This window comes from Oryza sativa, chromosome 8, assembly GCF_034140825.1.
Source record: "Oryza sativa Japonica Group chromosome 8, ASM3414082v1".
NCBI lineage: Eukaryota > Viridiplantae > Streptophyta > Magnoliopsida > Poales > Poaceae > Oryza > Oryza sativa.
In genome coordinates this window covers 17,957,872-17,979,562 of record NC_089042.1, presented here as the reverse complement: position 1 = coordinate 17,979,562, position 21,691 = coordinate 17,957,872, and the positions used below count along the sequence as shown (strand labels likewise).

The 21,691-nt window shown below is 40.1% G+C and overlaps 1 protein-coding gene across 4 annotated transcripts; it reads left to right on the top strand.

Annotated features, from left to right (window-relative positions):
- Nucleotides 1-5,854: 5,854 nt before the first annotated feature.
- Nucleotides 5,855-21,606, top strand: LOC4345436 (pre-mRNA-processing factor 39-2). 4 transcript variants are annotated; one of them, XR_001548302.3, is made up of 14 exons: nt 5,855-6,046; nt 6,719-6,816; nt 6,981-7,210; nt 7,991-8,158; nt 9,216-9,570; nt 9,661-9,804; nt 12,435-12,587; nt 12,671-12,784; nt 13,164-13,241; nt 13,359-13,508; nt 14,216-16,090; nt 20,039-20,107; nt 20,237-20,880; nt 21,214-21,606. XR_001548302.3 is itself a non-coding variant. In XM_015794809.3 (13 exons), exons 1-13 carry the CDS (start codon nt 5,983-5,985, stop codon nt 20,318-20,320), a joined length of 3,564 nt encoding a protein of 1,187 aa, XP_015650295.1. In that variant the 5' UTR covers nt 5,855-5,982; the 3' UTR covers nt 20,321-21,606. The 4 variants fall into 4 exon arrangements, 3 of the variants coding, with proteins under 3 accessions (XP_015650295.1, XP_015650294.1, XP_015650296.1); XM_015794809.3 differs by having other exon boundaries at nt 20,057-20,107; nt 20,237-21,606; XM_015794808.3 differs by having other exon boundaries at nt 20,237-21,606.
- Nucleotides 21,607-21,691: the final 85 nt, after the last annotated feature.

The following is a 21,691-nucleotide window of genomic DNA, read 5'->3' as shown; positions in this document are numbered from 1 at the left end:
GACGCGCAGGGCGCAACGGCCAGAGAAGAACCCCCGGCCGCGTTGGAAAGCGCGAGGGCGATCGAGACGTGGGCCCCGCACCGCACGTGGCGACGTGCTGGAGGATACTCGGAGTAGCACGGAGGACTTCCTCTCCTTTCACAATTGGTTGCAACTATGAGATTAATATCTAATTTTAATTATTCGTCTTATTTCAAATTTTTTTATAATTAGTATTTTTATTACTATGAGATGATAAAATATGAATATATTTTATACGTTACTTATGTTTTCATTTTTTTAAAAAAAAGTTTTTAAATAAGACGGACGATCAAAATTAAGTATGGAAAATCATAGCTGCACTATAATGGGACGGAGGAAGTATCTCCGATCCATTTGGTTAATAGCAAGTATAGCCAACTACTAACTCTAAATCATTTATATTTAATCTAATAGCAAATTCATACAATAATTAACTACAAATATATACTACATCATTAATAATTGTTCCCACATGTCATACACATGTAATGTTTTAGAGTCCGTGCTACAGCTGGCTACAAATCTATAGCTTATTTCTCTTCTCTCTCCTTTCTCCTTTCTTATCCCCTCCACATGTGCTTATAGCTAACTTATAGGGTCTATTTGGTATAGCTTCAATTCCTAAATTTAGCTCCAGGAGTTGAATTTGTAGTGGAGTTGTGGAGTTGCCTAAACCAAGCTCCACCTCTCTAGTTCATTTTGTGAGAGCATTTACCTAGCTCTGCTCCCATTTTATTTGGAGCTGAAATTGTTTGACTGGACTCCAGCTCTAAGAGAGGTGGAGCTGGAGCTCTCTCCTAGAGTTGGAGCTGTGTCAAACATACCCATTGTTTATTGTACATACTTAGTATAATATAATAATATAGAGTTGAATTAATTATTTTACAGTATAACTGGTCATAGGTTTCTATATTATGAGAAAAAGATTGTTTTTTTAATAAACATTGGCATTAAAAATAGATAGAAATAATTAAAAAATGTGTTGAGAAGAGAAAGTAAACTTCTTTAGATAGACACGGATATTAAAAAATAGGTAAAAATAATTAAATAAAGGTGTTGAGAAGATAAAGTATGTGAAGAAACTAAATAAAAATGGTTGTGATTGATTGAGATATTAGGGCATTAACCATATAAATGGACCAAGTAATCCATATAGATAAGACCAACATAAGTGATCTTTTATTGTTCGCATTTTCACAATGTATATAGATAACAATCAAAATTAAGATTGAACCCACACCCTAAAAATAATTACATCCAAATGCTATAGTTCTCTCATGGAAGAAGCAAAAGTAGATATATAATATAGTTTAATCTATATGGTGGTCATTATAGCTGTGGGTAGCTGATCATATGGCTCTTTTTAGTGTCACCTCTCACAATGGCAAAGGTACCCTATAGAGTTATAAGTATTGCGTTTTGTCATATTGTAGATGTCCAAGGTGGTGACTGGTGAGTGAGAAATAGTTCTATTTTGGGATAGATTATTGTGTTAGAAATAGCTGGTACTACTACATTTTGAGGTAGGTAGTATTTATTTTAAGACAATCCAAAATAGGAGGACACTAGTAGCTGCGTGGCAGGGACCACCGCACTTTCTGCTTTGGAACACTTGCTGCCGTCGTCACGTCTCCTCGCACCGTCGGCCGCGTCGTCGTATTCGTCCACGGAGATTTTTTGCCGCGTAGGTTCGCCACCGTCGCCTTGCTAAAGAAATCGAGAGGACACAGGGTGGGCTTTACCACCGTCCTCTCGTCTCCTCGCACTCCTCCGTAGCTAACACGGCAACTTGTCCGCACGCGGCATCGCGAACGAGCAACCACAGCTTAGCTAGCGCCGCCGGTTAACGTCGAAATGATAGTGCTATTTGATTCACTATCAGCGATCTCACAAAACATGAGAGATTTTTCTGTATTTACACAGCTAGATTCTCATACATTTCAGGCGGAGGAAGAGAAAGGTGGGTGACTACAGACGCTACCGACAAGCTGGATATCGATGGGCGCAGCACGCTCGTTCTTCTCACGGTCGATACTGATGGGAGGGGACACCAAGGAGGGAGGAAGAGAGGCCGGTGAGCTCCCTACACAGGGAGAGAAGATGCGCAATGATAGTGCACTACAACAAAACAACCCAAAATCTTATTGGTAAGATAGAGACGTTTTATTTCGTCTCCCACAGATAACTGAGACGCTTTTATAAAGCGTCATAGGATCGTCTCTATTTGCACCGTCTCAAAATTCGTACCTATATTATTTAAAACGTTGCTAGAGACGTGTAAATTGCATCTCTACAAAATATAGAGACGCTTTTATATAGGCACGCACATCTTAATATATTTGATATTAATGCTTTCATCTGGGCTCGAACACAGCACCTGCAGGTTGCAAAGTTCATGCACTAACCAAGTCATTAACGTGACAATCTTGAAGGTAAATAGATAGTTTTTTTATATTGCAACTCTGCAAACATGCGTCCTGTAGCAGTACTCTTCTTTTTTAATATAAGACTATTAAATATTTATTTTTTTCCAAATAATTATAATATTATTATAATGGTATTTGATGATGACGATTAGGAACAGTGTGTTTATTTTCTTCTTTTTCTATATAAATAATTATATATTATCTAATAACGATGACACTGATATAATAAAAACGTCTCAAAACTCATTTCTACACATGAGACATTCCAAAAACGTCTCAATATTCGTCTCTAAACGATTTAATTTTGTGCTAACATGTAAAGCGTCTTAAACTATGTCCTCAACTAATAAAACGTCTCAAACATCGTCCCTATTTCAATTTCACTTATAAAAAAGATACGACTTATAGAATAACTTAAGTGAAACGTCTTAAAACAATGGTTTTGTTGTAGTGGTGGGTCTCGCATGTTTATTTTATTTTTTAATTGGTCACCCATTGATGTGTGGGTCCATCTTTGTTTTTATTGTTTATAAATGATAAGTAAATTAACCAACGAGAAAAAAAATATATCGAGCCAAGCAAGCCGATCTAGTTTTGGTTTGGTGTTTGGCTTCAACCATTTTCATCGAACTTTCTCCACTGGGAGAAGGGGAGGAGCTAGGGGTGAGGAAGGTGAAACATAGTGGTGGTGGAGGACTGGAGGGTGGCGCAGACTATGCCAATAAAGACGATGCCAATGGCTATGGTGGGAGGTACATATAGGGTGAATAGTGGAGGGTGTGGACAGATGACGCTAGTGGTTAGGGCTCGGAACATGATTGGTAGTAACGGTGCGGCGGAAGGAGTACAGGACCCTCACAGAGGGAGCCACTAGTCGCCACTCACCAAGGGTCGTGAAGCCATCGGTAGCCGCGTGTACGAGCGTGAGACACGCATAATGGAAGAGCTGGGACTTGTAGGGAATCGGGGTTCACTTCTCATTTTGGGTTAAGGTTGCCGTTGCCTGGTGCCTGATGGTATAGCAGTTTACCACGAAAACGTGAGAAGGTTATTGCACGTGGTAATTGCAATAACCATGTGGTAACCGCACGATATTGCATAGGGTTGTCTTTATGGGCCTGGGGCATTAGCAAGAAAATAAGGAGCATGGGTTGATTCTCCGACCTACTTGATTTCGAGTTTGTACAAACCGAACGAAGCACCAAAGACCAATCTGGGTGCAAAACAAAATCAATGTGAAACAGTTAGTGTTAAGGATAAGACACACCTTCTATACTTAGGCTCGTACTATACGGAAGTACCATATACCTAATGATATACGGGAATGTATACTTTGATTAAGGTAATACAACGAATTTATAAGGAAATTGTCTTCTTGATATAGAAGGTGTCAAAGTACTATTCAAGGGAGACAAGGTCTCCTTACCCCGTATCTTGTCATAGTTCTCTGAGTTCTACTTGGAGAAGAAGATGATCATCGATATAAATACAAAGTCCCTTGTGGAAGGGAGGGTATTAAATTACAAGCCATAGCTAGAGCCATATCAATATATAATTCGGAGGAAGCCGAAGCCCTAGTCGTCGATTAGATCCTGTTGAGTCATTCTCGGTGGATCCTAGTTGACTGATTAGATTAACCATCCCACTCCTTCATTGTAATCCGTGTGACATATTTTCCGAGATATACATAAAAAAATAGAGTAATCTTATTTACTCATCTTGAGAGCTCGAACTGGTATAAATATTTGTCTCCTGTGTTCTTAATACGTCATCGCGTATAACTTAGTTCCAACGTTTTCCATACTCTACAAATATCATAGGCGAGCATAGTCTGTCAACAGAAACCAAGCACTGCAAAAAACACATTTTCTGGTTGGTTCGGTTCGGTGTCCGTTTAATTTGTGCCCATCTCTAGTGCCACACTGCCACATAGGATAAAGACCAAGTCAAACAAAACACACACTTAAAAAATTCAAAAAAAAAATACCATGGGACATAATTTATGCCGGTTTTGGCAAAGGGGATAATCTACACCCTGTTTTGCGTTTGAAGGATGCAATTGAAACTCAACCCATAATTTGAGGGACATAAACAAAACTTTTCCCTTTAATTTCTTTGTATGTAGTTCATCTTTGCGGTTTGTTTTCTGATTCACACTATTGAAGAATTAGTTCACATTTGGTCACTTGTCTTATCGTTGAGTTTGAATTGAGTCCTTGATCTATAAAACTAGACATAACATGTCCTTCAACACAATACCAAAGCACTAGAGGTCCTAGGCAGTATTTTACCCGGTTTTCGGCTGACGTGATGAGCTGAGTCAGTGTGACCCTCACGTGAGCCCACGTGTCAGTGACCCAATCTTCTTCCTCATCTCTCTTCCCCTTTCTTTCCTCTCTTCCCAATCTCTCAAGGATGATTAGCGCGAGGAGAAGGGCGGTGTGACGTGGCAGCGGAGCCCCACCCCGTGGCTGACCTCAATGCCACGATGGGAGAGCCAACGAGCGAATGCACCTCGGTAACCGACGGCGGCGTGCTCGGAGGACAAGCTTCCCTACCCCCAACTGAGCTTGAGACATCGTGCCCATTGGCGCCATAAATGGGCTTGCCATGGCAAGATATGCGCATCTACTGGTTGGGGCGCAGGAGCAAGTCCAGGAGAGGAGGATGGCGGCCAGTGATGGGACTAGTGCTTATTCCCCTTTTTCTCTCTCCCTCATCTCTTTCTCCTCCATGCCCTTGGCTCCTTTAGAGGCTACCGCCGGCTCAGCTGCTCAATCCCTGTCTCCATCTCCTGCCACCGGTCTTGCCCCCAAGAGCTGGATCCTATCGCCCCTTCTCCGCTCGCCAGCCTATCCACCTTGCGTCGCTGCTCACGATCTGCATCCATGGCCCCCTCTTCCTCGTGGGCCCCGACAACGGCAACAAGCCGGACCAAGAGATTGGACATCGACATGTGGGGTCCCACTGAGTAGAGGAAGGAGGAGAGAGGGGGTGACCCACTGACACGTGTGTCCCACTTTTTTTTAGCTTTTTATTAGGCTGACAGGTGGACCCCCACTTTTTCTTACTTTTAATTTTTTTTAATCTTGCTTTTAGTGCGACGCCAACACCACGTGGGATGACGACTAAGTCAAACCAGCCATGTAATACCATGTCAGCTAAAACCACTGTCCAAACCATCTTTAAGATTTTGTTTGCACTAGTTTTTAGAGTTAAGGAACACATTATACATGGTATTACGGTTGAAGGACGTTATTCAAACTCAACGTTATTCCCACTGTTACAGACCAGACCATGGACGGCACAGCCCATCCCATCAACGATTGGGTCGGGCCTCCCAAGCCCACCAGCCCACCCTCTATTCCTCCTCCTCCTCTATTCCCATCAACGAGGGTGTGAAGTGTGAACAGCACCACCGACCGAAGCAACGGGCAGGGGAAGGGCTGGGCCGCCGTGTAGGCTAAGCAAACGCCGCCCCCTTCGACTCGACTCCCCCGACCCCGCCGCCCTAGCGCCGCCGGAGACGGCGGAGATGGAGGAGGAGGAGCAGCCCGGGGCCGGCGCGCCGGCGCCGGAGCCCTTGCCGTCGCAGCTAGGTGAGCCCAGTCGCTGGGGGTGTGGGGGGTTTTTGTCCGAGGGGTTAGGATTAGTTCAAAATCGTTGTGAGCTCCAGTTGGTTGTGAGTTTTTTTTTCCTCAGCAAGATTTTTTCCGAATTCGTGAACCGCGTGCCCTGCGATCTAGGCTAGCTTGGAGGAGCCATCCGAATCCAAACCTACGGGGGGTTGATGTGAGTTTTTGTTTTAGCTGAGGAGCAGGGCGCTCTTCGTTCCTGTTTATGAAGCTGAGAGAATGTGGAGTTGTGCGGATGCTTGTGGGCTTGGCTTCAGCAGTCGACACTTCAAGCCCTATGAGTTGGTTTTTTTAGGGCTTTGTTGTTGGCATGTTTCACTGCATAGCCACTGCGTACAATTTCTTGGTTCAAACCATCAAAATTTTATCCTTATATTTAGGTTGTGCCCAGATCAAGTCATACGAATAACATTGTGGGCCATGTCTGGTGACAGAGGAGTTGAAAATTTGGAATATGATTATACACCAAGGATTTCTAGTCCCGTAGGATTTAGGATAATGTTACACTATCATTTACTTTATGATATGAATTCAGGAAAGCTTCCTATATCTTGTCTTTCAGTTAGTTGACAGTAATTGATGGTTGATTTGCATTTCAAGAATGCACTGGACTTAGAGTATTCTTTTACATACCAGATATTTTGAAGAACACCATTCAGTCATTACGTGATAGCAACAGACACGACTTTGATGCTTGGGTGTCATTAATTAAAGCTGCTGAAGAAACTTCAATGGTTAGTGAAATGTTTCCTTTTCACTTTAGTTTGTTTATGTAATTTAATATCACATCTCCTTTACATCTGCATACATAAATTGGAAATATGATTTGTTTTTCTTTAATTCCCTTGTCATTCTATGTTAAGCCAGCCTCTGGTTTTTGATGTTTGCATTCTTTCAGAATGACATCGAGGTTATTGACTTGGTGTACCACAGCTTCTTATTGGAATTTCCTTTGTGCTATGGCTACTGGATCAAGTATGCAGCCCACAAAGCACGACTATGCACAAACAAACAGGTGGAGGAGGTGTATGAACAAGCAGTCCAAGCAGTGCCTCACTCTATTGATCTTTGGGTCAGTTATTGTGGATTTGCTATGTGCACATATGAAGAGCCTGCTCATATTAGAAGGTGAAATCGAAAAAAAAAGAACATGTGTAATCTGTGCTTTGAAGCCAAACATTTTCTTCTTTAGATGTTGAAGTAAAAAAATTTCTGATGCACCTGAATCTTCTCTAGTTCCTTTGATCTCTATGCAAACAATTCTAATGATGATGCAATAGTATCTATGTTTTGTGATTGAGAGAAGACAAGAGGAAGCATTTTTCAAATAAAGTTGTCATGATAAAACCCTTTTCTAAATAGTTAAAACCCTTTTCTAAATAGTTAAACTGATGTATTACCTGAACCAGCAATAATAGTTTTATGTGTTATTTATCCAAGGTTCCAAGATGTTTAAGAAAGGTTAATGGCAGAAATACTATGTGTTTACTGATTGGTTGGTAACTTGGTGCTAAGAAAATAGGTCAGGAATGTTTGCATATGCATATACTTCTAGCATGAAACTTTTGGTTGGGTTGTTTTCGTTTGGTGCTGCTTGATGAAGTGGCGAACTAGGCCTTCTATCTCTTAATCTCTGTGTGCTTGAAGGGAAAATTTGTGCTTGAAGGGAAAATTTGCACCAAATGAACTATCGACTTTTGTGGATACACTATTGATTGTGAAACATACCTGGTCAAGTTGACCCGGAATATACGGAAATTGATATACATGCCATAAAATGCAATGTTGAAATAGCCTGCAGTGATTTTCAGGTGGTCCTTCTCTGATCAGGCCAGCTTGTGATATGTCTCATCACGTTTCTGCTGTAGTTTACTCCATCAACTAAACTTTTTTTTTTAATTTTTGCAGATTATTCGAAAGGGCTTTATCTCTTGTTGGGAAGGATTATTTGTGCTATCACCTATGGGACAAGTACATAGAATTTGAAAAATCTCAAAAGCAGTTAATTCAGCTTGCTACAATTTATATTGACACCCTAAAATTTCCTACAAAGAAGTTGCGTCGGTACTATGAGAGGTATATCAATAATATCATCTTATTATATATCACATTGGCTACCATTGCAACATGTAGTTCTTGATCTTTTGATCCATATCTTATACCTTTTAGTTCTATACCGTTCCTCCTTTTATCATCGCTGTTATTACGAAGGATACACAAGAAAAACATAGGGCTGAACTCCCCTTGTCACATCACATGGATTTCTCCCCCAATGCAACTAGGACTCTGATAGGCTGTTTTGGTGGGAAATGCCTTTACAAGGTTTTATCCTTCCCTTCCCCTCATACAAGCAGACTACCTTCATATATAGGTAACATATATAACCTGGAAACTGTAGATGAACCGAAAAAAATAGAGATATCAATCTAAACTAACTAGGAAAGTTGGAATTAGTGCTAGCCTGCTAGGTGCACATCTTAACTGGATGTGGTTTCTGCCAAGAGCTTTTTGGGTACCTGATCCCATGGCACCAATCCACAGCAGCTGTTGACTCCAATCCTAAATCCAATGAAACTTTTAATCCTTGATCTTGGCCTGGTTCATGAGTAAATATATATATAAACCTCAAACACAATACTGTTTTTTCTTTACCATTTCTGAGATGTTTAGGTCTCTGGTTGTGTCATGTGGTAGCATCGTGTTCGTTTTTCTTTAATGAAAAACTAGTGCTTGCTGATGGTATCAATATGAACAACAACAATTCGGTAATACTATTATGGGCAAATAGATAGATGGTAATTAATGTAGAGACAGCCTTAACAGCCCATTTTTTACTCTCTGCAATGGATGCTATTTTTCTCTCTCAATGTTAGACAAGGATTTGCTGTGTTTGTTATAATCCAAAGCCACCTTCTGAAGATCATAGCAAATGATAACCTTGCACTGAAATGTTAAAAAACATGTACTAGGATGGTCAATAGATCCAAACTGTTTGGTAGTTGTAGTTGTATGAGTTGCAGTCAACACCTAGGGCAGTTAGATGCCAGAACATTGCATGTAACAAAGTCTGTCAATGTGCCAATTGTTAAAAGTCTGACTTTCCCTTTTATTTTTTTGTTGCAAACCTTATCAGCTTCAGAAAGTTGGTAACTTTGATGGAACATGAGGCTGCTGGTGCTGAAAGGTCATCAGAAAACTTGCGTACTTTGGAAGTGATAAAGGCTGAGGATTCTGAAGTGGATGCTTCAATTAAGATTTCTGCCTTACTTGATGAACATAGTGGGCACCTTAGGGCTGATGCAGTCAAGCAGTACTTACTTTCTGGGGAAAGTCTCTACCAAAGGTCCAGTAAAATCGATAAAGAAATCTCTTGCTTCGAGGCATCCATAAAGAGACCATTTTTTCATGTCAAGCCACTTGATGATGACCAGCTTGAAAACTGGCACCGGTATCTTGACTTTGTTGAGAAGAAGGGCGATTTTGACTGGGTATTTTTCTTGTAGATTTTTTGCCATTCTGACTAGCTTCATCCATCCTAACATCTGATTACATATTGTATCCTTTCATTTCAATAACAGGCTGTAAAACTTTATGAGAGGTGTTTGATTCCTTGTGCTAATTATTCTGAATTTTGGATCCGCTATGCGGAATTTGTGGATGCTAAGGGTGGCCGAGAGATTGCAAGCTATGCTCTTGGTCGAGCGTCATCATATTTTGTGAAGGTATTGCTTGGCAAATTACTGTCTCGATACATATTATATTCTTTTAAACTCATGTTAAAAAAAGAGAGGATATGCAGAACCAATTTATGTTATCATTAAGACGTGTTTTATTGATTCCAAAAATTATAGGCTAAACCGCTAAAGTTTTCGAAGGAGATTCAAAATAATAGATAGTCTCATGTTAACTCATTATGACATTATCTGTAGTGGTGACTGCCAAGCACTGTAGATTTATTTCCGTGTGTTTGGATTGGAATAAAGTCTTTCCTGGACAACCAAAAAAGTAACGGGACCAAAACCCACTGCCTTACCACTTGGTCACGCCCCATTTCGGGTTTTATGCGACACTAATAAACAGTAGCCTAATAATAGTAGGGAAAACTTGCTGCTGGCAGGGCTAGATCGGTTCTCCTGCATGGGAAAACTTTCTTGATGGTAATTGTTCTTAGTCCCTTGTCTCCATAGCTAGTCAGTAACTTTGAAAAATGAGAATGAATAGGAATAAGTGATAATAAGTGGTTCCATACATGCTATCAAATTTAAGGGCAGCAAACCAACAACTGCTAACCGATTTAACGCAAAGTTATCTTCTATCTAGTTCATGGATTATACCTGTTGGATATAAACATTTCAAAACAAAACAAGATATGATGTTTCTCAGAGATTGTTATCCTTTTCTTAAACACATCTTATTTCAATTTTATGGAGCAAAGGAACAGAACCAAACAAGTCATTAGGTTTTAACTTAACTGGTCTAGTTTGGCCTATCTTAGCTGGGCAAAACTTGCTAAAAAGCCAAACAGTCCCTCTGTCTCCATATTCATTATCTTTACTTTTTATTATTGACTTCGTTTACTCTTTCAGCAGTTATTTGGCTGTGTTTGCATACCTGTACAGCTGTACTTGCATGCATAGCATAAAACAGAACAGTAATATTATGAAAATATGAACATTTGAAGTTACCTTTCTGGGCTGGTACTGTGTTCCTGTTTGTCCTTGCTATGGCTGCAAAATTCAGATAACTATAGCCCGGCACACATTCAGATTTTTATCTATCCCTTATTGTAACAGTCAAACAAAAGAACCAGTAGTCCTTTTGTAATTTTAAGATCATTTTCATTTTGGCATAGAGATTTCAGAACCTCATAATGGAGAAAATGGAAGCACTTAAATTCTAAATCTTTTGTTCATGATGGCTACTTAAGTGGATGTGATGTTAAAAAAAATGATGTGCATATGCCAGGAGTTCTCTGCGTTCATTCTTGTTGTAGGATCTGATGCATATATACCGATTATTATTTAGGAATGGACTAATTGGAATCTGCCCTCATCTTTAGAAACATTTCTATTGCAAGTAATTTAGCCTTATTCTACATAATTAATAAAATATTTGTACATCTAGAGAACTTAATTGACACAGTAAAGTTTTTCCAATCCTTGTACTGGGCCCACTGTTCATGCGCATCATTGTATGCATTGCAGTAACCACAATACATGTAACATGACACATATTAGCTAATTGCAGTGATAATGTCCTTGCTAAATGCTAGTATTCACGTGTATCCTCACTAAAATTGCATTTCAAAATCAACACCACAAAAACACCTATTGGATTGTCTCTTTTTTTTTCAGAGACTCCAATTAATTCGTGATATATTTCTATACTTCTTTAAAGAAGGCAGTGGTGGTGGCAGCAACCCTTACCAACTACTACTTCTCTATGTTCTTCAATCTTACTATAAACCAATCCTTCCGCATAATACCTTATTCATCTTTAGAATGCAATTCTATCATACCAAAACATCATGCAAAATGTGTATAATTCGTTTTTATCCATAGCAAAGCATGGGTATTTAGTCAGTGGTCATAAAAATTTGCATCGGTATTCAGTTCCCATTTACTACTATAATTTTTTTCTCTTCCATCTCTCTTCTTTTTGTATCTAGTAACCTTTGGTACTAAGTACAGTTCATTTGTTTCTCTTTGTATTTTCAGTGCTCACATGACTTGAATTTGTTACTTTTAAACAACTCAACAGTTCCCTAACATCATATTTCATAAAACCATTCATGGTGCTGCTGATATCTACAGCTTTTCTTTAGCTTCTTTTGACATTCTTTATCAAAGTTTTCACTATTATGCATTAGCCACCACTAGCAACACCAACCGAAATTCTGACTTGTCTGGCTGTGGGTTTTATGAGCCATTATTCCATCGTGTGGGTGAAAAAAAGTTTTCTTGAGTTCTTTGCCTCGAATTTTTGTTATTTTCCTCCAAATCAATCCATTTGCTTCATTTAACTGAGCAGCTTATATACATTTTCCTTCAGTTAGTAATAGACTAATAGTATTAACTGCTTTACCATTTTGACTTTTCAATTTACTAACATCATCCACCCACTAAGTGATGTATATGTTTCCAATTTCAGTCCTTTGCAATATAGCGTAAATTCTGTTTCTGAAATCACTATATTGAACTTTAGAATATAAGTCGTGTGACAATGCAGTTCTCAAAATGAATTTAACCAGTGTTAGCATTCTGTCTTCTCCATCTGGAAAGATGCCTATAGCTTATTCACTTGTTATTTTGGAATATCAATGTTAGCTTCTCTGCCTTTTCCCACCAAGCAGGGAGTCCCGACATTCCACATGTATTATGCGATGTTTAAAGAGCAAATTGGTGATGCACAAGGTGCTCGTTCTCTTTTTATTGAAGGAAGCAATAATCTCACTTCGAATTTCTGTGCGAACATTAATAGGCTGGCAAACATGGAGAAACGCATGGTATACTACCAGATTTTTCTGTGGTTAAGAGTTATGTTCTCTCCATCATATTATCATTCAATCTCACCATTCATTGTTCACAGGGAAATACTAAAGCAGCTTCTGAAATATATGAGACTGCAATTCAGGATGCCATGCAGAAGAACGTTAAAATTCTTCCAGACTTGTACACAAATTTTGCACAATTCAAATATGCGGTAGGAAACAGAGTTCTTTGTCACTGATATCATGTTCATATGAATTTGGTTAAGAATAAGTTGTAATATATTTGCCATTTCACGCTTTCCGCAGAGGCATCATTTATGTGTTATGTGAAAGAAACCTGTAGATCACTAGATTGTATTTCTTACTCTCTAGCATATATTCCCATTTCCATGATGGTTTGCAATGTACTGGAATTAGGGTTTGCTGTATTACTATGTGTACCTCTATGGTAAGATATGAGGAACTTATTTTATGTTCTGGCAGATTACCTATGTAGGGTATACTCTTGTGCAATATTCTTCACTAACTACTTTCTGCATCTTCCATTATTCATCTTCCTGCTTTTCAGCTGATATGCTCTATATTCTACAGGTAAATCATAACATTAGTGAAGCTAAAGAAGTATTTGTTGAGGGGATAAAACAAGCACCCTGTAAAGCTTTGATCAAGGTGTGTTGTGTAATGAATATTGTTCTTGTGTTGAGTAAACAACGGGACTCTACATCCATTATGTTATTTATTTTGTTATTGAATGGGGCTCTGTTGATGTATTTTTATTCTCATCAGGGATTCATGCAGTTCATGAGTACACATGGAGGACCCACAGAAATTCCTATACTTGATTCTGTTATTTCTAATGCTGTAGTTCCTGGATCTGATATATCAACAGTTTTAAGTCGTGAAGACCGTGAAGATATTTCATTGCTATTTTTGGAGGTTAGAGAGTTTTGACTCGATGTTCGTCCTTTTGCTTGTTACAATTCAGTGCATATGTTATAGTTTTTAAGACACTAAACAGTAAACCTCCTCGATTAACTACTGCAATCACTTCCTGCCATTGTGTTGGGTTGATCTGCCATTCCGCCTCACCATTTAGATTTTTAATAACAGGACAGATAACCCAATCTGCAGGTTCTTCAAACCTAGCATGGATGACTGGATCTTATTACATTGGTGTATGGCCCTATTTCTTGGTTCTTGGTTGGCATTGAAATGAGCAGAAACCCTGTGCTATCTAATTTCAGGGTAGAATAAACTAAACGCGTCATTTAACTTTAGTTCTGGTGTAGTTAGTAACAGTGATTGTATCCTCTGAAGGGGAAACAAATGTTCAATGGTTCATTTTGAGTTTAGTTTGACAATTTCTAGCTTCTATTTGTGCCATTACTCACCAAAGTTTCACCTAGCACCTTAAAGTATAAACTATCCCATAGTCTATCCAAACAACTTATTGCTTTCGTGCCAGTTCTAGCCAAATTTTTTACTACTCATACATATAGATGCCTCATGTTTGCTCTATTTTGCTAGTCATGCTTGTGAAAGGTTCAGTACACTTGCTTGCAGCACAAACTTAGAGTCTTTATAATTGTTCATTGCTTCCTGCATAAGTTATTTCTCTGGCCTTAGTTATCTCCTGCTTGCAGTTTGTTGACCTTTACGGGGATGTTAGAGATCTCAGAAAGGCATGGGCTCGGCACAGTAAACTATTCCCTCACAACACAAGGCACATGTTGCAGCAGTATTGTAACAGTGAGAATAGCCTGCAAGAGAATAACAAGAGGAGAAGAACTGAAAATTATATTGTTTCTCAAGATGATTCTCCAAAAGACGCAATAACATTGAAACAGTTGTCCAAAAGTGATACTTCTCTGCTAGTTGATAAAGTGGTTGGGTTGCAAGTGGACAAGAGCACTGTGGATTCAGGAATAGGACATACAGTAGAAGAGCAGAACATATTAGGGAATGTTGATGTGCATCATGAGGTTGGTGATACAGCTCAGGAATGCATTGACATGACTGATAGTCAACATAACTTGGACAAATCTGGAATGCAAAACCAAGTGAGTGCACACGGTACTCATGAGTCATGCGAACAAAATGATCAGACAACAGAATCTCATCCATCTGTATGTGAGAATGCTCCACATGCAGAATCATTTACTTGTGATTCTCCTTCCAAATCTAATTCTTTCTCCAAGATAAGTGCTCTAGACAAAGCTAACACCATTGATGTATCTGCTAGTGTTGATCAAGGAGCAATATGCCCAAGATCTGATTCTCCATCTGTGGCAAGCTTACCCAAGGAAGAAACTTCTCCTGATCCAGTTCGAATATCTCCTGAGTTGGAGGAAAAGAAGCATGATAAAATCCAGGGACAACTGGAAACAAAGGATGATATGTCTCTCAGTAACGCAAATATAGAGAAGTCTAGTGATAGTCCAGATGCAACTCAACATGATAGGGAAGTATCTGCACTCAGTCAAGAGCATGTTCAATCTGCACAGCCACAACAGCTGCCAGACTGTGCAAGACCATCCAGCTCAGAAATGGCAACTACACCAGCTACCACATCTTCCCAATTTTCACCTAGCACCGCAGTGACATCTCAAGCTCAACTTCAGCACCAGATTGTTAGTTCTCAAATGCACCAATCCGACAAGCTTTCTTTGGCTGAACAAAATACGCAGCAGCAAGGGCTTGCTTATGAAATTCCTCAGAATGTCCAGGCATCCTCGCAGAGTCAAGCTCAAATCTTTGCACAGCCTAACCAGGGAGACCAGCAAAGCCTCCAAACGATGCAGGGGTATGCATCTCAGATGTGGCAATACTACCAGCAACAGATGTACTACCTGCAGGCCCAGCACAATCAGCAGTTGCAGAGCCTGCAACAGCAGCAGCTTCCAACTGAGCATCTCCAGCAAAATTTTATGCAGCAGGTACAACAGCTGAACCAACAGATGGTACTTTGGCAGCAACAAGTACAGCAGCAGCAGCAGCAGCAGCAGCAGCAGCAGCAACAACAGCAACAACTACAGCTACAACAGCATGCACTGCCAGTTCAGCAACAGCCTGACCAAAAATACAGTCAGTTACCTTCCTCGGGGGATACTAGACATGAACAAAATAAACCGCAGAAACTTGAATCTCAAATGGATCATCAAAGCGAACTTGTGCAGCAGCAGCAAGTTTATTTCCAGCAACAGCAGCAAATGTATCTTATGCAGCAGCAGCAGATGTATCAACAGCAGCAACAGCTGCAGCAGCAGCTACTTCAACAGCAATTATTGCAGCAACAACAGTATCTCTCGCAGATGCCACAGCAGCAACAAAACATGACACAGCAACAGCAGCTATTTCAACAGCAACAGCAGCAACTATTTCAGCAGCAACAGCAGCAAATGGTAGTTTTGCAGCAGCAGCAGCAGCAACAGTTTATCCAACAGCAGATGCAGCAATACCTTCAACAGCAAACAAACCAACAAGGGGCCAATTCTCAGAGTTGTGAATTAAATCCTCAGGTACTAATCTCATTCTACCCGACCTAAAAAAGAACAGAATGAGTGTTAACAACTCAGCATGTCTCACATTCACTTGGCTTTATTGAAACTTGAATTCTCATCGATATTTAGAACCAGTGTGACTAATTTACTACTTCTATGTCATGTTAACATTAGTACATCTAAAGCTGGCGGTGTTGCTGCCAGCTGTTTGGTCCACCTGGCCATGTAATTTGCTAACCATGTGAGCCCCCTCGTGCACGCTTGCACCCCCGTGTGTCACTCAATTACTCGCGCGTCTGGCCACTGCTGCCAGCTGGACCACTCCAGTTGCACCTGGCCCGTGCAAAAGAAAAAAAACCGTTGCATAGCAGGGAAAACCTAGAAGCTTGCGGGAATCATGATGGGCTCAAAATTAACCGAGGCACAATAATTATCTGATAGGGTAGACAACTATGATATACATATGACCAATTTGTATTAGATATAGGCTTAGTACATTCTAGTTTAGAAAACTATTTAAACATAACATTTTTTGACCCGGCTGGTTTGGCAGTTGGACCACAAGTGCACGGACTAGTAAACTATGAACCAATGGACTGACCGGCTCGCGAACCAGTATGATACTGCAATGCCAAAATTATATGTATGAGAAGTATTGCTGATCTATATGAGTCTGAACGTGAAAGTTTTTAGGATATATATGAGCAAACCCTATTTGATATTTTTACTTACATATAAGAAAATGGCATTCGCAGAAAAAAAAGATACATTTGACATAAATAATCTTTACGCTCATGTGGAATCAATTAGAAACTTAAAGCCTTCGGTCTAAATGAAGTTTTAGGCAATTTTAGACAACTTACATGTGACAAGTTGCTAATCCTCAACAAAAGCAATTTGGTCCTAGTACCTTCACAAAATTAGACATGAGTTGGATATAGAAAAATGTTAACTAGACATGTCAATGCCACCGTGTCAAATAAGTACTATTTGCCATTGGACCCACATGTCATTGGCATGGGGTGGCAAATAGTTAAACACCAAATCTGAAAGTGGCAAATAGTTAAATGCCTCCACAAAGATTGTATTTTTAGAGTGGACTCCACTAGACCTATTTTCTTTTTTAGAAAACGCAGGAGAACTGCGCTTCATTTCATTGAGAAGAAGATTAAGAAGAAGAGAAATATTTACAAGACAGATCCAAATTATCCCTGAAGAGACCCAAAAAGGGAAAAATGCGTCACAACATGACGCACCACTAAAACAACCCCTAAGAGGAATTGGCCATCAAGAGGTAGCGACTTACAAAAATGCTCATGGAGTGCTTTGGCTCCAGCAATGCTCCAAAGAGTACTCTCCCTAGCCATGGCTTGAACAACCACTGAAATATTAGGCGTAGCCCCATTAAAAACACAATCTTTACGACGCTTCCAAATTTCCCAAGCCACTAGGATGAACAAGGAATTCAGGCCCTTCTTCTCCTCCTTAGGGACATTTTGGATGGCTTTAAACCACCAGTTAGAGAAATGAGTCGAAGAAGGCTGAGGTGCTGTCACCGCCCTTCCTATCTTCTCAAGGATGTATAACCAAACTTTTCGGGAGAAAACACATTTGACCAAGAGATGTTGGATGGTTTCTTCTTCTTGATCACAAAGTGGGCATGCATCCGGGTGTTGCAACCTGAACTTGGCAAGACGGTCGGAAGTCCAACATCGGTTATTCACTGCCAATCATGTGAAGAATTTGCATCGTAGAGGAGCCCAACTTTTCCATATTCTCTTCCAAGGTGCAAATTTGATGGATCCCACAAAGTAAGTATTAAGAAGATTTACTTGTGTAAGATCCTGACCCATAGCACTTCCAAACATGCTGGTCCAACACATTTTGTTGCAAAATCAACCCATCCACCAAGTCCCATAGCTGCAGATATTCATAAATAACCTGTATAGTGAGGCTTCCTTGTATATCATCTACCCATAAGTTAGAGCTTGTGCTGCTTCTTTCGTTTTTTCGGGATCAAAAGAAAGAGGCTAGGAGCCCATTCCGCAATTGTTTTCCCTTGCAGCCAATGGTCAGTCCAAAGCTTGGTCTCCTCACCATTACCAATTGTGTAACCACCGCAATGTTGAAAAGGGTGCGAACACTTTGCGACACTTGAATGGGCAACCCAGCCCATGGCCTTGTGGGATCGGTTTTTTGGAGCCATATCCACCTCACTCTTAGAGCCCATCTTAGTTTTGCAAAGTTGTGAATTCCAAGACCACCATATTGGAGCGGCCAGCAAGCACGATCCTGAGAAACTAGGCAGCTGCCTCCATTAACATTTTCCTGTCCTTTCCATAGAAAACCCCTTCCTTCGTCATTTAGGAAGGTCCATTGCCATCATGAGATAAATAGGAATTGCCGCGAGGACCACCTTGACCGTAATTAGCCTACCAGCTCTATTCATGAGGGAGGCTTTCCAACCCGGGAGATTATCAGCCACTTTATCAACCAAAGTCAACAGAGCTGCTTTGGTAGGTTTATGAATTGTGAGAGGAAGGCCTAGATAAGTACATGGAAACCCATATACTTTGCAAGACAATTCATTAGAAATGATCTCAAGATCTTCCTCCGAGCACTGAATAGGAGTGACTGAACTCTTTAATATATTGGTCTTGAGATCCCGCAACATGCCCAAACAGATCAAGGATCTGTGTAATGAGTGAAAGGTCTGCTTCGGAAGGTCTGAGGAACATGATAACATCATCAGCAATAATACTCCCTTGACCACCCATTTTTAATATTACTTCAACCTTTTCTTCTTATTTTAGCCATCAAACCAATAGTACTCCCTCATCCTTCTTGTTCTCTCCCCCTCGTTTTCTCTCCGTATATTAATGAAGGGCATGGTAGTCTTTTAGTCTCTTGCTTAATTTGCCTTTGACCATCTAAGACAAGTATTTTAGGGACGAAGGGAGTATGATGTAGCAAATAAAACATATGCACATTTATATTTTCATAAATACTTGAGACATGGGCATTAGTGGCGGAGCTTCATAGACTATCAAGAGGGGACCACTAAAATGAGTTCTACATAAATAAGCTGTTAACGATGGCTAATCACTATCTATTAATACAACCTACATTCAACACTGTGTAATTTGCGTGGAGCTGGAGGGGCCAGAACCGAGTCTGGCCTCCATGAAGCTCCGCCATTGGTGGGCATTAATATTTGCTCCTTCCCAAGATCAAGGTTTGCATGTCCTTCTGGATGCAGGGTAGCAATTAAATAATTGATATAGCATTTATATCAAACATGCCATAATTTTAATGTCTACAAATAGCCAAACTATCCACCCTTCTCCTCATCCAACAAATCCAGTTCAGTTCATAGATGCCAAGGTTGCAACCACTCCTTATGACCTGTGGTATTAAATATACTTATACACACAAAAAATAGTAGAGAATAAAAGATGAGAAAGAAGATTGAGAACAATTAAGGGAAAATAGGAAAATGGAAACAAAATGGAGAAACAAACCACAGATCCAAGGAAAAGTGAAAAACTAAAGATCAAGCCAAGCTATGCGGAATGGTGTGGCACCACTGCATGGCGGCCTTCTCCACAGCTCCATAAAAAAATTGACTTCCTTTCCCTTGGACACCAATATCCACCACATTTTATTTTATATATCCTATCTATCCATTTGTGAATATTAAGCAGTCAGGCATCTATCCAATAAATCCACTAGTTATTTCGTTCATAAACCTTTTAGAGGCCTTAAATCAAAAGCGCATTAAACAACATGAACATGTTAAACAAACGGCGTGCCAATGGGTGCTGAGATTTCTCTAGTAATTCATTGTTCTAGTAGTTTCAGTTCTCTTATGCATTCTTGTCGATTTTTTTACTCTCTTCATAATTAAATTCATCTCAGCTTCTTATTGTTTACAACAGTTATATCTTATTTGCCAATTGCTCTCAGGAACTGTTTTCTTTTCAGGATGCAAGGAACATGAAGATGGAGCATGGTCAACAATCCGAAGCATCACAGGTGATGTTTAATATTGACGTGTTATGTTTTAAATCAGTTTGAAGAATATTGTGTACTTTCTGTGGATACTCTTGAGAATGATGCCTTTAGTCTGTAAGAGCGACTCTACTCATTATTTGTTTTCTGCAGGGTGATGGCTCTAAGTTACGGAGTGGCGAACAATCTGAATTATCCTATCCGTCCACCCCACAATCTCAGCACTCAAATCGCTAATTCATGTTGTATTGCCCATGTGCATTGTTAGCAAAGGATCCGTGAAATTCCAATTAATGGTCTCGGTGCCATTGGATGCATTTATCCATCAAAATATCTCAGGAAAGGGATGTTCACGTGTTCCATGGGATGACACTGGAGCAGTACTGTCAGAACAGCGATGCTCGCACCTCCATGTAACAGATCTGAAGTTCGGTGTTATCTATAATGCAATCATGCTTTTTCTGTCAGCAAGTGACATGGGCTGCGGCAAGCTAATGTTCTTTATCTGGCTACCTTGATACGCTCGTCAACAAGGGACTTGGACTTTGGCAAGCTATCTTGTGCTGAATAGAGGGCGTCTTTGGTATGCCGAAGAACTTGATTACCGTCACCTGGTCAAGCATTCAAATGCGTATCTTCATTCACTGAAAATCGTGAGTTCAAGCAGGGATATCTGAAAAGTTATGCTGTAATGTGATGCCTTCTACCAGGTCATCAGTATGGATATATAGTGTATGTACGGTATCGCATCCACAAGATTTGGAAATATCGCAGCAGCAGCAGTATCTGCAACCAAGGTAATACAAAATGTATACACCAACTGGAAAATGTGCACTACTGCCCTTAACCTGATGTTACGTAGTTAGAAGTTAGGGGGCCAACCTGTTGTGCCCCTGGCATGCAAAGTTCCATCCACGTCTGAACATTGCATCGTATGATAATGCTATTGGCGTTCCCCAGTGATCTGAGAGATTGAAATCAGATATTTTTGTTGAGCCGGTAGTACTTTCAGCGTGGTCATTTCAGCATCGCACGATTATTAACATATCACTATATCAGATGCTCCGTCTCAATGTATCGGGTGGTTTGTGCAGCATTTCAGTTAAGTCAGTGTTGTAAATGGTTATCAGGTGACAAAGATAAAAGGAGATGATCATTGCAGTAAACATATGGCATGCAGCAGGGGAGCAGTAGCTGGGAGCTGATCATTGCAGTAAACATATGGCATGCAGCAGGGGAGCAGTAGCTGGGAGCTGTGTATTTGCCGACGGAGAAATTCACGTCGGCATTGGTAGCACAAATCTGAGTTAACAATGTGTTTGGAAAGTGAATCCCAAGTTGTGTGTTCTCAATGAAAGCCTGATTTATGAACGATACAGACATGGCATCCGTTTTTCAGGATAGGTGTTTGGTCCCAGTGTTATTTGCTTGGTTCTCATGGCTATTTTACTTTCGCTTAAGAACATAATAATTGTAAACTGAATTTCAATTTGAAGATCTGAACAGACCTATTCTTGGTGCTTTGTTTTCAGCACAAATTAATTAAGTATTCCCTCCGTCCCTAAATATAAGGGATTTTGGTGGAATGTGACACATCCTAGTACAATG